This window comes from Myiozetetes cayanensis, unplaced genomic scaffold (assembly GCF_022539395.1).
Source record: "Myiozetetes cayanensis isolate MyiCay16 unplaced genomic scaffold, myiCay2020 scf10, whole genome shotgun sequence".
Classification (NCBI taxonomy): domain Eukaryota; kingdom Metazoa; phylum Chordata; class Aves; order Passeriformes; family Tyrannidae; genus Myiozetetes; species Myiozetetes cayanensis.
In genome coordinates this window covers 8,445,214-8,461,491 of record NW_026086605.1, presented here as the reverse complement: position 1 = coordinate 8,461,491, position 16,278 = coordinate 8,445,214, and the positions used below count along the sequence as shown (strand labels likewise).

Here is a 16,278-nt window from a genome sequence, read left to right as displayed (position 1 = left end):
CAGTTACTTCTCTCACAGGACAAATAAAATAAGGGACTTCACGTTACAGAGCTTGTCAATCAAAGACAAGGATCTGTTTATACTTACACTGATCATTAAAAAAAAAAAAAAGTGTTTTCACAACAAAAAATGGCACTGAAGATTTCAGACAAGCTACTCTGAGGGGTTGAGGGATGATTTTTTTACATGTGATTCAATCCTGGAAGTTTGGAATAGTTTTTACTTTGGTGCTTAATTAGTAGTGTGCCTGCCTGCAACCACATACTTCAGTATCATGAATACCAAGAAGATACAGAAAAAGCAGCGCTGATAATCTGGTAGGATTGAGGGGGGAAAAAAATGCAAAAGTGAGCTTTACCTTTCAGCTGCCAGTACTGTATCTGCCTTTCTCGGTTTTCCAGCATTCAAGTGACAAACCTGCATACGAACCTTGCAAAGCCAAATGGGGGCTGCACAGCGAGGAACCCCTTCTGTGCTTGGACCAGGTGCTGAGAACTGGCACTACCAGGACACAGGAGCAACCTCAGACAAACAACATGAACTGCACATTCACCAAGGACAGTGCAGACAGGTTTCTTAGGTTAGCACCTACAGTACTGAAGTAGTAGTACTGTATTTTGCTCAGAAAGAACACACAGGCATCACGTATATTCTTTATTTTAAAAAAGATAATTAAAAAAAGCAGAAAATCTCGAGCGGAATGTAGGTAGCAATGTCTTTTACAAAAAACCATTTTCTGAAGTACACATGTTACAAGAGCTCGAGTCAATCCTCTCTCACAAGGTAAGTTTTGTTTACAAGATTTAAATCACAATAGCCAGCTCTGTCTCATGAAACAAGCTTCTCTGAAGCCTGAGTTGACAGCATGTGACATAAGCTTAGCATTGTCTCTTTTCTTATGATAACTTAATGTTCAGAAATTATTAACCTGGAGACTGTTCCATCCCCAGCATTGCATATCTGCACAACTCAATAATCTGAGAAAAATAAAGAATGGGGAAAAAGGAGCAAGACAAAAGTAACCTGAAATATGCACTTGCAAAAAATTCAAGTTGCAGAGGGGAAAAAGTAGTGGATACACAAGAAAGCAAGGTGCCTTTTTTTTCTTTTTCCAGGTTCAGCTTTCCTCAGAGAATGGCAGTTTAGTCCTCCCTAAAGAAAGCTCTGTGGAAAAAGGAGATAAATAAAACTCACAGGAACTCACAATTCCCACTCCAGCCTACCTCCTTTGAACTACACATTCTTCCTTATATTTATTTATGCCCACTGCCCTCAGTCATCCAGTCTCTAAAATGCTTTTCCATCAGGCTTCTGGCTCTCCAGTCACCAATATTTACAGTGGGGATGATTTTCCGTGGCTTCAACCATTGAACAAAATGCTTCATTTCCAGGTAACTGCTGTGTTCACTGTAAGGAATCCCTGAAATGAAAAAAAACCACAGTGATCTGTCAGTCTACTTAGCTTCTTGCTAAAGCATTTTTGCAAACTTTTCAGCTAAGAAATACCTTAGAGAAAATTTTTTTAAATTTTTATTTGGGATCTAAAGTTTATAGCTAAGGTAAAACAAAAACCCCCAATCTTTCTTCTAGGAAAATTACCTTGCATTAAGTCACCAAGTCACTCATCAGTGCAAACTGAGCAACATCAATCACCTGGTTAAATGAAAATTAAGGTATTCAGCTCCACCCACCAAAAAAAACCTGAGAGGAAGACTCAGTCTGTCAGAAACAAGTAAGACATGGAACAAAATCTTGGCTCTGGAACTGCACTGCCACCAGCATCAGTCAGGCCAAGACTCCCATTCCTGCACTCTCTACGTGTATCAGATGAAAGCCTTTATTTACATGAGGAGGACAGGTGCAAAATGTATGTAAAAATCTGCATTTATGGTGTTCTTGATTACTCAGTTCACAGACCTCTCCTGGAGAGACCTGTTCAGTTTTCCAATGAGTTACCAGAAAAAGTACTGGTTACAAAAAACAGTGGGATTTTCCAGAACAAAAAATATGAAAAGCATCCACACAAAGTTAAATCTTTGCCACTCTTTTACCATATATGGTGATGTTTCCTCTTGTCTGAGGTTTGATATCCGCCAAAGAAAGGCATGAATCAGAGTAGGTCCACCCAGTAGGTTTGAAAGCCAGAACTTGATCAAAATTCTCAGAAAACTTATTCAAGTGATCTTGCAAGCCCTGTGAAAAAAAATAACATATACTTAAACCCAATAAATAGCTCATTAGACTAAAGGTTGGAGATTTCATGATGGACAGACTTCAGACTACATTTTATTTTCATGTGTTATTATCTTTTCAATTTTAAATATCATCTGCCTTGAAATTATTAATGATACATATTCACATCTGCAAAACAACTTGTCCCATAGGATGTCAATTGCTTCATCTGAATTAAGCACCTAAGGAAAGCTATGCACTACAGATCAGAACACATAAGGTAAAATCACATTTTCTTACGAATCTTGCTCCCCGAGTCATTAATTTTCTCCTCTAGGCTGGAGGTCACCACTCTTGCAGCTGAGTGGGAGACAGAATGTGGTGAAAGCTGCCTCAGTGCAAAATCATCTGATTCATTTATGCCACTGAGATCCCAATGCCTGCTTATACCCAGAAGCACCCAGAGTTAATTAAGCTACCCAAAAAAAAATTGCAGCAAGCCACTGCATGACTAAACTAAGCTTTACCAAGTCTCCACTCATGACAGGAAGGAAATCACCTCTCATCTTTTCACTCTAAAAAAAATTTAACTTGAAAAAGTTTCCATGTATAAGGAACATACAATCCTATTCCTGGATAAAGGGAAGTAGGTATGACTTCCAGTTAAAAGTAGAAAATCAATTTCATATGTCCTCTATAAAATCTTAAAGGCACATTCTCCATTTCAAAGTCAGAATCATAAACTTTTTATTAGCAGGAGGAAGAGGATTACAAAATAAAGATTGATAAAAAGAGAAGGGCAGGGGGGGATAGATGGGCTGTTGATGGAACACTAACCAACGTGTCAGACACTTGAAAACTATTGAACAGGGCAGCAGAAAGCTGCCTGTGACACTGCCACACGTAAAAACACCTTCAGTACAATGTACAGTAGCAACATAGGGAATCCAACAAAGCACATAATGGAATAACAAAATCCCTACCACAGCACACATTTCATTCAGCAACAGGAATTATGGCTCATTGCCATGACTCAATACACTGCAACTGTTCAGTCCTCACTTGATTAAAGGTATAACCATAGCAGTCTAATTCTCCTTCACACTTCATTTTGGAAAGATTAACATAGCTTAAGGTAATTATTCACATATTTGCTACCCTTGCTCTAATGAAATCTAAATATAGTACTTCAAATACAATTATTATTATATTAATCAATGCTAATCTGCTTTCAAATTTTGTTATAAATCAAGTGCACAACATTCACATTAAGGATGCAATTTCAGTCTTCTAAAAAACTATTTGTGCATTTAGATCACAGACACTTCTGAAAGTCTCACCTCAATGCTAGAGCTAAGTTCACAGACCCAGAGAGACAAGTTCTCTTGAAATTTGCCACTGCATATTCCTGTGTCAGAAGCCTCAATTTCTGATCGTTACAAAAAATTGTTTGTTGCAAAAGAACCATGCGTACATTTTGGAAAAGATGGCCTCTTTCCCCAAAACAAATTACTACAGTGTTTATTCATAACAAGTCCACTTTAAATACACATTCCAATTTCTTCTTTTATTGCTTTTGCCAATGCTGTTCTAAACCTTCATCCTTTTAAAACAGAAAATACATTTCATTGCTAAATCAACCTCCTTCAATCATCATGACAGCCCGTTATCTACAGTGTTGCTAAAGCCAGAAGTACACACAAACAGATTCCATAAGGTAGGAAAAGACTCAAAAGTGATTAAATATTTAATTTACCATGAGCCCTAAGACCACTTAAACTCATCTGGCTTATTCAAGAACAGCCATTTGTCACTACATACAGCAACCCTTGTATTTTACTGGGGTAAAACTAAATACTGCCATGACGAATCACATCTCTTTGATTAATTTTTTAATATTTTCTTTTTATATATCAAATCCACTAGCAATATTGCATCAATGAAAGGTTTATTTTTATTACTATTTTACTTTAAAATTAACTAGACATCATTTCTATTTTTTTAAATTTATGTGAATGTTATTCATTTAGAATATCCACCAGAAGAATGTACAGCACCTCATCTCACTTTTTGACCAAGATAGCACCTGAAGAAAGTTTGATATCACCTCCCAACAAACAAACTCTTCAAGAAAGCCAGAGCTATACATAGAAAAAGAACCCACAAAAGAACACAAAGAACCCAGCCCAATCCAACAGTAATTACAACAACACAAAAAGCTTATTCATTATTTTGTGGATTTATAGGTTCATAGGTGAAACTACATGAGCAGGAAATTAGCCCAATTAAGAAGCAGGATTATGTTCTTGAGTGGTGCTAAGGATCAAACAAAACAGAAGAGGCAGGAAAGACCCAGAAGAAAATGAAACCCTTGGCATTCAGTGATGAGGATCACTAAAGAATTCTGGCTTTCCCAGTAATGAGCCAGTAAATCAAGAAAAACATATGTTGTATAATCCAACCAAAGACAAAAAACATATAAGTGGAGATGATGGCATCAACATTTACACAGTCTGTAAAAACAGGATGATATCATTCACCATTCTTTAACTAGAATGGGATTGCAAGTGATCAGATAATTTATTTTTTAAATACTGTCTTTGCTGAGCTCACGTGCAGAAGCAAGCTAGATGGTCATATGAACTCATCTTTGAGCATTTAATGTTCTTCATGTTTTACTAATAATACATTCCACCCAGGCACTCATTTAGCTGCTGGCCTCAGTGGATGTTCAGCACTCTGGAAGTCCTCACAGCACTCCCAGCTTACAACATTACTAATGACAGCACGAGACCACATTCAACAACTCCACATGTGAGGTCAGAGCCCCAGTCCAGAGGGCCCTGCTGTTAGATCAAGACTCCCATCCACTACATCACTGTGCCTTTAATCTTTCCTGGCCCTTTCCAGGATGCAGGCATTGCTTCTATCATGCTTTAGATTCATCTAGAACCTCCTGTTTTAGATACATGCTGGGACAGGTGATAGCAGCATCACATAACTACCCAGAAATCTGCAGAAGAAACTAAAACATATTACCGGTTAAGACAACACTTTAAAAATAAACCCATACACGTTTCCATTACTCAATTTCTGCCCCACCATGGAAAACATTATAGAGCAAAGTTAAAACATTAAGATATTTTGTTCTATCTCCTGCAGCTCCCATCCAAATCATATAGCCTCTTTTTCTCCTTTTTAGGTCAGCTCTGACCTTGACTAGTCCTGCAGCTAAATACCATCTTGCTCTGAAGGATTTGCTTGAGATGGCACAGCAGGTCTGAAGCAAAACAGGAAAAGGAATCCAGGTTTGTAAATCATAAACAACCTCTGTTTTCCTCTTTCTTCCAAGTTACCTTTAATTCAGAGTCTGCTGCTTTACCTTAATGCTATTTGGCATTTTGTAGTCTATTTAGAAACACTCAGGAGTTGGTCACCCTTCCTAACTAAGAAATCCCCACGGAAACTCTCAACAACAAAAACTCACTCAAATCTCAACCAAAAACGTGCATTTGAAAACCACTTAGATGAAACAATGTTTTAAAATAAAATGGTTTACTTGCTTTTGCTACAAATACTAGAGAAGACTGCGCGTGGAAAAACTAAAGCATGTGTACATATGAGGTGTCCTACAGTGCATGTATTTGTTTATGTTTGAGTTTTCATTGATTTTCAAGTAACCTTATCCCCGTGTAAATCATCAGCACAGACAGAGAGTGAATGTTCTTTTAAATTGTGAAAATATGGCTATAAATATGCGGAAATTGGACTGAAAAGGACAGAGAACTCTATTACTTTTTTATCAGACACCAGATTTGGAAATTGGTCGTGTTCACAGGCTGCCTCAAAACAGAGACTCAGATGCAGAAAGCCCTTTTAGTCTTTTCCTACATCTGACCAGGTAAAAGGCTGAAAATAGGGACTCCATGTCACAATATATTAATTGCTAATAGGACAGATCCTGCAGTCGTTACATAAATCTACTTCAAAAAGGCCTCCAAAGAGCAAGTCTTTGAACAATCCTCATCTTATCTTGTACAAGCACCACATCATGTTTGGAGAAGTTATTAATGTTTAATTGCATTTCATTTTCAATGTATTGCTACATGTCCAAACTACACTAAATAAATATGATCTGACAAGAGATTAAAAAGCACCAAACACAGCACTGGTTGGGAGAAGCCAAGAGAAGTTTATTAGCAGGTTAATCAACATATATTGGTTATATTATTGAAATATTCAGAATATTTTCTGAACTTACCTTAAAATTAATTTGCATCATGGGAAGAACATGAAGCAAAGTACCATTCCAGTCCATACTGATGAGGGAATTAACAACTGTTGACTCCAAGCACTGCAGTGTTTTGTACTTATCACGGGACATACTCGCTTTTGAGCCCAGAACTTCAGCAATTGCTTTAGGATAATTGGGAAGAAATAAGATAAGGAAAATGATAAGAGTTCTTTTTTTTTTTGCTTGTTTTGGAAATATTCCTGATTTTTGTACTAAATAATTTTTAATTAAGAAGAGAAACCTGTAATGGTTGTTAAAAAACTCTGCCCCAACATTTTAGCAGCAGAATTTTGTAGGACAATTGCAAAGAGAAATACCTTGATAAATTCTAAGTCATATTTATTTGGTAAAACATCACTGAGGTGAAATGGAGGGTATGTAAACACAGCAGAAAACTATTTATTTTAGAAAGTTAAATCTTATTGACTAGAAAACTAAACAAATAACAGTAGTATTATTAAATATATTTAATTTCTTTACACAATACCTGAACATCCAGACTAAGCGACCTTTTATGTCTTCAAGAAAGTGATATTTTAACACTAGCTTAGATAGTTATTTGATCCAGCACACTTCTTTTACATACCTAAAAAAACTTTTTCTTTTCCTATGGAGTAAGTGCCACAGACAACCAGAGTACGTGGGTTTAGAGTCACTGTCTCAAAGGCGATGTTGACAGCAAACTGGATCACCTCTTGTTGCGGAGGAAAAGTGTATTCAGGGCTACAGTATCTGCAGGCAGAGAAACAAAGTGTAACAGTTTGTTACACAAGACAAAAGACATTTGAGACTACCAAGAAGGCCCTCAAAACTGCACAGCATACAATAAATGAAAAAGACACTATTCTTCTTTAGAATTTCAGTCTACTAGAAACACTGAGGTGTCCAGGTGAAATTGCTGCAACAAAATTTACACTGAGCATATCAGCGTTTTCTCTGCCACCATTCACTCCCTGACACTGAATTCTACAGCTTCTTCTTTATAAATATCAAATGCTCCTTCAAGCTGGATATTTGTATCACGTACTAATTACATCCTTATGTCTATTTTTTGTCCTACACACAAACCATAACATAAGGCATTATTCATTCACAGAAACATATGGAACAGAAATACAAGTCTGCAGCTGGGCATTAGTCATCACGCAGAGAAAAACAACTTTATATACATGAGTCAGAGAAAGGTCTAATGAAAACCCAGACAAACTGAATCCAACTATTTGGCTTTCTTTCACCCTTTGAATTCCTCCACAGCTCTTTTCATAATAGAGTTGAATCCACAGAAAATCAGTGTTCCATGAAGCTCTTATTTTAGAGTTGAACACTGTATGAGTTTTTACCGCCAGAATTCGATACCACTTATAAATAATATGGTTATCTGAGCAAATACTTCAGCATCTTCTCCACCACCCACTTTCATTCTCTCATGTAACAGTGTAACATTTGAACAAGCTACACATACATGAAATTTTAATAAATATCTTATTTTATTCAACACTAAATAAGTGTTAAAACAATAATGTAATTTATACTTCCATTTATTTGGTTGACATAAAGTCTTACTAAACTGAAAAGAGCAAGGGTAAACTGAAAAAAAATTCAGTTTAAGGACAACTTACGTTGTATCAAGGTACAGGGTGTGGACTTGCTGACCAACCAAAGCAGGGTAGCGCTCCATGGAAGGGTCTGCCCTGAAGTCTCCCGTGTGCAGAACAACAGTTCCACTGGGTAGATGGAAAAGGATCATTGCTGCACCAGGACAACTGAAACAAACCCCACACGAGTTCTGTCAGCTCTCTGTACTGGTAAAATGCCTTAAGAGACAAACCACCATGCAGCAGCAGGAAGGTATGCAGAACAGCATTTTAAATAACAGCCTAATTTAGCTGAAAATCATGACATGACATGATGAAAAGAATTAATAAAAAACCCCAACACATCAACACCAAAGTTATCAAGCCCCATCTTCTAGGTACAACAAAGATGCTGCCTCAGTTGCAATCTCTGAGGTCCTATTGCTTGATTCAAACGGGAAACAGCATACCAAAGAGAAGCAGCATTCTTATTCAGAAGAAACAAAGTTGTATTACTGCAGATTCATCTTTGGTCCTGCAGGACTTACTGAAGCATTTTCTTTTAAATTCTCTTTGCAGATATTAAATGTTATTCTCCATCCAGAATTCCATGATTACGGATACTGACTCTCTTACTGGCAACAGCAAATCCATTGCACTCTCTGCAGTTGGTACCTGAAGAGCAAGAGCTCAGACTGGAATACCAGAGTGGGACTACTTTAAATACCAACCATCTGCAAAGGGTAAACGAAATCTCAAAAGAGGAAAAACTGGCATGAATCAGAGGTAAAATGACAGAATTGGTGAACTCTCCAAGAAGCTCAACTTTGTACCTAAGGTATATAGGCCTTTTAAATGAAAGCAGAGGATCAGAGAGACAAACAGGAAAAATCAGAAGTGTCCAAATTACACAAGCAACAAAGCTTCCTTCATTCCTAGAAAGGGTTCTTAGAGGACTTCATGGAATCTTATCTTTCCAACTACAAACAAATCCTACACTAGGTAATATTCAAGATCAGCTATGACACAGTCCCACATTTCACTATATATACTGCAGGGAAGAGACTTTTCCTCTAGCCCATGGCCAAATAAGATACCAAGAGGCAGAAAGGCAAGACAACAAGGCTGGTGCTACTGAACTCTAAATCCAGCATTACCAGTTAGTGCTAGTGCAAGAGACTGAAACCTCACCCTTTACCACCGAATCTAGAAGTCTTGTTCCAAATTTCAACAGGCTTTTCTTTGAAGTTCGGTTTTAAAAATGTTGTGTCTCTCACGGGATCCAAAGTACCACAGTTTTCTTTAGCTCAAGATTTCCCTATTGTCAGTTGAAGCTACAGAAGCCTAAGGTATCTGATAATCAAATCTACTATGTTCCCAACTAGACACCAAAAAACAAAGTGTCCAGACCATTAGAAAAATCATTCTACCCCTCAACAAGCATAACAATTATGGAGCTATGTGTGGCTAATATAATGCACTCCAAACAAAATAAAATTATGGAGCTATGAATGGTTAATAAAACACACTCAGAATGGTTAACACCACATATTCAAAACAAAGTTAAACTAAAATTCAAAAAAGCCTGTTTCATTTTTGAAGATAGTTTTTGAAATAGGTGAGTTAACTACTTGCAAGAAATTTAGGCTCCTACATGTCTAATTCACTTCTGAAGTAAAAATGCATGTTACTAAGCCACCTCAGGAGTGTGAAGTATTTCCACCCTTACTTTCTCAGATCCACTGAAAACCTAAAAATCATGAGAACATAAACTGCATCTGTGCAGCTGGTTATCTTTAATAATCTATATATACAAATTTTCCACAACAAATGCAATGATACCTACTGATTGGCATCGAGCAACAACACTTTGATCCCATCCACTGTACATTCCGTGTCCATGGGCAGCACGTGGACATACTGCTCCTGGACTCGAAGCTTGCTCTTCACCAGATTGCCAGTTATCTGAAAGAGGAAAAGGACTTGAAATGGGACAGGAACAAAATCTAAAAGAAGCATTTGTTTGTTTCAGAAACAAAAGCTCTCAAAGCCAGACAGTCTGGTTTAGAGAGAATCTGTAAGGTCTTGGCCATACTCAAGCCTTCAGTAGCACTTCACCTCTCAAAAAAACAACCTGAAAAAAGCTGTCCTAAGAAAGGAAACTTTTCAAAGCCCGTCAACAGATTATGGATTGGAATTAGAGAGGAGGAAAACAAGGGGAAATAACATATTACAGACTGCCAAGTCAAGAAGAGGTGAGGAAAGCCTTCTTTAAACAACTGAAGAAGTTTCCAGGTAACAGGCCCTTGGATCTTACAATGGAGAACTGCAATCGCTCCAACACCTACTGGAAGGGCAATAAGGGGCAAAACCATTCCAGGAAACTTCCAGAGTAAATGATAAACACTTTTTTTGATGCAAACTCTGGATGGGTTGATTAAGCAAGGTGCCCTACCATGTTACAAGTACAGAGTCGGTTGGACACATGACAGCTAATGGCAGTCTTGGCCATTCAGCAGCCTGAAGCACAGGACACAGAGGACCAGGCTAAAACAACTCACTTAATATGGAGAAGAGATGGCTTAAGCAGAATCTAATTTCAGACTTCTATCACTTGAATGGAGTTATAGAGAAGATGGAGCTAGATGCTTCTTCATGATGCACACACAAAAAAAAAAAAAACCCAAGCTACAATCTCAAGTTGCAAAAAGAGGCATTTCAAACGTACGCTAGGAAAAAAAATTCCAAGTGGGTAAGCACTGCAACAGGTTGCAAGGACACATAGTGAAATCTGGCCTATTTTCAAAATTTGGCTGACAAAGGCTCCCTGCAGTTTGGTCTAATTTTAAAGTTAGACCCACACTGTAAAGGAGGTCAGTCTATATGACCTCTAGAGATCCTTTTAAACTTGATCATTTGCATGGTATCTAGACAGGGAAGTTTCACCAATCTTCTTCAGCAGTCAAATCAGGGTAAGGATTTCTTACAAGCAAATTGCAGATTCCCCTGTACATAACAACTGTGCCTAACTGACCTAACAATGGAACTGCTGATTTTCTATTTACTTTCATCAGTACAGAAATGATTACATTTGCATGCAGAATAGGCAATATCTAGCAATCTTGAAAAACCTTACCTTATTACAGTAGATTGGAAACCTGAAGTTTTTTGTGAGCCCACAATAGTGATCAGAGTGAAAATGCGTAAGGAAATAAGCTGTGCAGCCTTCAATTTCTCCATACTGGAAGGCATCAACTGTAAAACCAGTTCCTAGAGCAAAAAGGGAAGAGAAGGCAGTCAGTGAACGTTCACAGTTCAGAACCGAAGTTAGATGTTCCTTTTGCTTTCTTTCTTTCTTCCCAATTAAAAGGTAATAGTTACACTTCATACAGTTGAAGGAGCCATTTAAAGATTAACACGGTTTGTGTGTCAGTCAACAGTCACAAAAAGAGATTTTCACTTACTAAAATAAAAATTTCACATAGTATCCACATACAAATACTTTCACAGGCCTCCCAAATATGTTGTTCAGCTGCCATCCTACACAGATGGCAACTGGTTAAGCAAATAAAACACATTTACCTGCATTCAGATGACATTTTTGAAAGTTCAGATAGATTGAAATCTAATACTAACTTCTTAACACAAAATAAAAGAGGTAACTGCAGCTTAACAGAATGCATTTTGCAATCAAACTGCAATTCTTCAATTATGCTACAGTTAACGTTCCTCTTAAAGCATGCAACCACATCATTATTAAGCAAGCAATCTGGGGTCTTTGAATATATCTGCTGAGATGAAACATGCCAGATTTGCCATTATATGCTTTCAGTGAGCTGCTGTTTGCATAAATATGTTGCATAAAGACACCTGTGCATCTCTGCAAATGTATTTTTTTAAAATGCAAGCAAACTGACAAATGGTCCTTTTACACTGGGTTATACTTTCTTAAAACCACCCAACCGTGCACAGAACTAATTCAGCTGGTGGCATCTAAATATTTTTCATTTTGTTACACAAATTTCCCAAGAGTAAAAATACCAAAGCCTAAAATTAGGAAAAAAATACAACACTCTAGTCAAAATTAATTAACCTCTACAAAAAAGCAAGTTACCTGGTATTTTCTTGTAGAAAGGGCAGTATTTTTTCCTTGGTCCTTCACCTGTAGTAGGTAATTCTTTAAATTTTTTTCTCCACCTTCGTTGGCCACCAGAACTTACATCTGCAACGGCTTCATTTTTACTTGAACTTTCTGTAACTTCTTCTACATCTTCCACAGACCCCTCAGCTTTCCTTTTTTGCTGTCTGGGCCTCTTTCCATTGGGAGTTACTGAACTTGGTATCTGCTTTCTCTCACTCAAACACGTCTCTCTTTTACTTTCCTCTTTTACTTTGGGTTTTAACCCAAAGAAAACACCAATGTCCATTTGTTTAAGTTCTTTGGCAGGACTGGATTTAACATTCATGTTTGCTACAGAATGAGATGCCATTGACTTAGAGTTGGTGCTGGGAAAGCACACAGCAGCTGTATTAAGATTTCCTTTTTTCTCCACTACTGTCTGCAAACTCTCCTGGTGAGCTGTTTCTTCAATTGCATTGGCAGTCACTTTATCTGTATTAATTAAAATGTTACTTGGCTCCCTCAAAACGTTACTCTTATGTGGCAGAAGGGAGCCAGCATCTTCTCTGTCTAGCAGTGATGATGCCTCAGGAAAACTCCTGTATGCAGAACCCAAAGCACAGGCACCAGTACCTCCTGACTCCGTGTTACCCGCTTTAGCATCAGAGGAAATCAATCCTGGCTGTTCATCCTCCTCACAATTAGGAGTAAAAGAGGACCCACTGGCTTCCACCCCTTGCTGATGATCCAGATGGTTCAATGTTTTTACTTCCTCACAGAGGGTTTTTTCAATTGCAGAATCTCCTGTTTTGCTATGCTCATACTGAGGCCTCTTCTGGAAGAGAAGTTCATCAAGTGTTTTGAATTCCTCAGAACTAGAGTCTTCATCTTCCAAGTTCTGCACTTCGAATAATTTATTCTGTGACACTTTTACTTTCTCCTCCTCTTCCTCAGTTTCCTCTTCACTTTCCTCAAATGTACTCAGTGGAGAGTAAGAAATTTCATAGTCATTGAAGTCCACGTTTGATTGTAGCAGACTCGGCTGACTTGCACCTTTCTGACTGCACAGATCTTCTCCTGCTTCACTTTCTTGAGAGGGTGCAAAATCATAAAATTCAAATTTACAACTACTATCTGTGGTCTGTGTAAGCTGAAATGTCTGTTGAGGTTTCTGAACATCTGCAAACAAGGAAGTACTTTCACTGACTCTATTTGGAGACTTCATTTGCGGTGAGCTCTGTACCATCAATGCACAGTCATCATTTGGAACATGTTTTGTATCATTAGGTGGTTTCTCGTTCTGTGAGATTTCCTCCACATGCCTTGGGAAACAGCTGGGCTTTGCAGCAGCAGAACATGTCATCTGCATCTCCAAAGAGTTTCCTGAGGAGTTTACAAGATAATCTCCCGCTCTGTTTGCTGCAAGCAGAAAATGGCTGTAACGCTTATAGTGGGATGGAATAGTGGAAGTACACAGCAAACCATCAGGACACTCTATGAGAAGATAAATAGAGATGAAATGTTAATATCTTTGCAAACAGCTGGCATAATTATTAAAATAAAAATCACAAGTGACACACAATTTAAAAACTTTTTTCTAATAAATACAGCTATTGAAGGAGAGAAGGCACAAGTTAAAAAGGAATTTTCAAGCTGCCAAGGCCTCCTGCCCTGAGCTGGGTGGAAATGAGAATGCTTCCAACCTAAAACCAAACAGCTTCTGCAGCTAATACAGCACTGTGCCTGAATTAACAAGAATTAATAGCCCTTTAACAGCAAGAATACTTAAGCCTGTTTCAATGCTGTGCTCAGGTAATTGCATACCTTCTAGTTTTGAACTGCCCCACATACAAGCAACAAGCTCAGAGCATTAGCACCAAAAAAGGCCGAACGTTTAAACTATAAATAATAAACAAATAAACCAGAGTGTTTTGAAATAAAACAAATCTCAGTTCTGATCTCAACCTGAAATTCCATTTCAAATTGTCTGCTAGGTTACAAATAACTTAAAAAAAAAAGTTCTGTATTTACTTACGTGAAAAAATATTCAGCATTGAGATGCCAGAAGAAAAAATGACGGCTGTTCCTGCGTTTTTACGTTGAGGGTTTGCTAGCCTAATTGTTGAGGGTTTTAAGGTGAATGCACAAATCAATCACAAGAAGTTTCCATCTGCTAATTATGGGTGTAAAAGATGGCAGTGAGGTGTTAACACACCTGCCTTAAATTAAAACAGCTGCCAAAATCATCATTTAAGGACTTACACGTCATTGTTCTGAAGAAGAAAGTTCAAGGAAAGCTACAAAGATATAAAAAGGAAAGTGACTGCATTACCTAAAGCAGCCTTTATTCAAGTTTCCTGACTGTATGTTTTCTGATTTTCAAAAGTTAGGAGGTGCACTAAGGACATAACTTGGATTCCTGAATCTGTTCAGATATGTATGGTATTTCCCCTTGAAACTATAATTTGGCATGTTTCCGTTTTGAAATTGGCATGTGTCAGTTTTATTCCTCTTGCACAGAACTCCAAACAAAACTTTACCTTGTGTTATGTTACGATACAAAAAATGTTCATGTAAAATTCTGTACAAAATTTCTATTTCACACTGGACCACGAGCTAACATTTCAAGTAAATTAGCGTACTTCAGGTTCCAGATGTCCTTAGACAAATGCAAATATGCAACTTCTCCTTCTTCAGTCAACTACTAAAACTTGGAGCTTGATAAACAGCCATGAACCTTTATCCCTACTCTCAGAGTTTTGAGATTTGATTCTGAAATGACATTTTCATGTCAGATTTCCACATTCTTCACAAAGAAGCAAAAATTTTTTACAAAACCAGTATTGATCAGTAATAACATTTAAAAAATCATACCAACTACTATCTCAGATTTTGAGCTAAATATGAAAAACAAGGTTTAAAGCAACATTATGTGAGACACCTCTAACTTTTCTTTGAAGGCTTTTTGTTTCTTACTCTATTCATACCTTTTTCAATGGATCCTGGAGTATCCAAACATTCATCAACATGCCATTGAGGTGTCTGGACCAATAGCAAAGAGAAAGGCATCTGGCAGCTGGGACAGTATCCATCATGCACGGGCTTTGCCTTTTGTGAGCTCTGTTCTGTCAGGCCATTCACGCTTTCCTGGGAGTGCTCACTACTGTCATCCTTACATTGATCCGCATCCTGATTTGGCCGTGCCCTCTGCTTGGTTTTCTGCGGTGTATCAGTTTTTTCCACGGATTTCTTTTTCCTATTTCTCTTTCTTTTTGGCCTACCATTGCCATCACTTACTTTCTGCACAGGTGTAGAGACGCTCTGTGAATTACCTTGATGCTTTTGCTTCCTAATAGATTTGTACTCCCAGATGTCCTCCTCTTCCAGTAAAGCATCTTCAGACATGGCAACAAAGGAAATACACCCCTTTCTTTTAAGCAACAGTCCACAAATCTGCCTTTCCTCCCGCTAATATATTTTCTCTTCACTATATGAGGAAAAGGCCCAGAACCCCACATTAAAAAATCAACACTGGGCCACAAACCAAGCAGCAATCCGTGACGGGACAGAAGCATGGTGGATCCTATCCTAAAAAAAAATAATTCAATGAGCGCCTCTTCGAAGATTTGCTTCTTCTGTTAAAGAGGACCCGAGCGTGCCAAGGCTTGCAGGACGAACCATTTCCTCCAGCTCTCTCCCCTCCTCAGCACCTACCCGGCCCCGGGAGGGTCAGCCCGCACACCCCGCTCCCCAGCAGGGAGACCTAAAAACACACTGACGAAGGGTTCGGCTACGGGATCGCCGCCGGGCTGTCCCGGGATGCTCCCCGGGAGCGCCCCGGTGCCCACAGAGTATCCCGGGGTGTCCCCTGGAATGTCCCGGGATGCTCCCGGGTGTCCCGGAGCTCCCGCCGGTTCCGCGGGTGGCGGGCAGGCGCCTCCCCGCCCGTTCCCCGCCGCGCATTCGCTCCGGCAGGTTCGTCACTGCGGCTGTCGCCCAGCTTTCATCTTCTCCCGTAGTATCCTCTCAAAAAAAAAAAAAAAATCCCAGCGTTTAAATTGCTGTTTTGGGCTTTGTCCCGGTGCAGCTCAATTTTCACACCTTACCAACTACAGAAG

At 38.5% G+C, this 16,278-nt stretch overlaps 1 protein-coding gene across 1 annotated transcript; it reads right to left on the bottom strand.

The window, feature by feature from the left end:
• Positions 1–641: 641 nt before the first annotated feature.
• On the bottom strand, positions 642–16,085 carry DCLRE1A (DNA cross-link repair 1A). Its single transcript, XM_050305326.1, has 9 exons — positions 15,148–16,085; positions 12,155–13,654; positions 11,177–11,310; positions 9,887–10,005; positions 8,086–8,229; positions 7,053–7,198; positions 6,434–6,588; positions 2,052–2,193; positions 642–1,420 (listed from the first exon to the last, which is right to left on the bottom strand). Exons 1-9 carry the CDS (start codon positions 15,563–15,565, stop codon positions 1,254–1,256), a joined length of 2,925 nt encoding a protein of 974 aa, XP_050161283.1. The 5' UTR covers positions 15,566–16,085; the 3' UTR covers positions 642–1,253.
• Positions 16,086–16,278: the final 193 nt, after the last annotated feature.

Excerpts from the sequence above, each read along its gene's own strand:
- DCLRE1A (XM_050305326.1), bottom strand. The coding sequence starts at position 15,565 with ATGTCTGAAGATGCTTTACTGGAAGAGGAGGACATCTGGGAGTACAAA. Across the intron at positions 13,655-15,147 it reads TCCAGGATCCATTGAAAAAG|AGTGTCCTGATGGTTTGCTG; the intron begins GTATGAATAGAG and ends ATCTTCTCATAG. Across the intron at positions 7,199-8,085 it reads ACCCTGTACCTTGATACAAC|ATACTGTAGCCCTGAATACA; the intron begins GTAAGTTGTCCT and ends CTCTGCCTGCAG.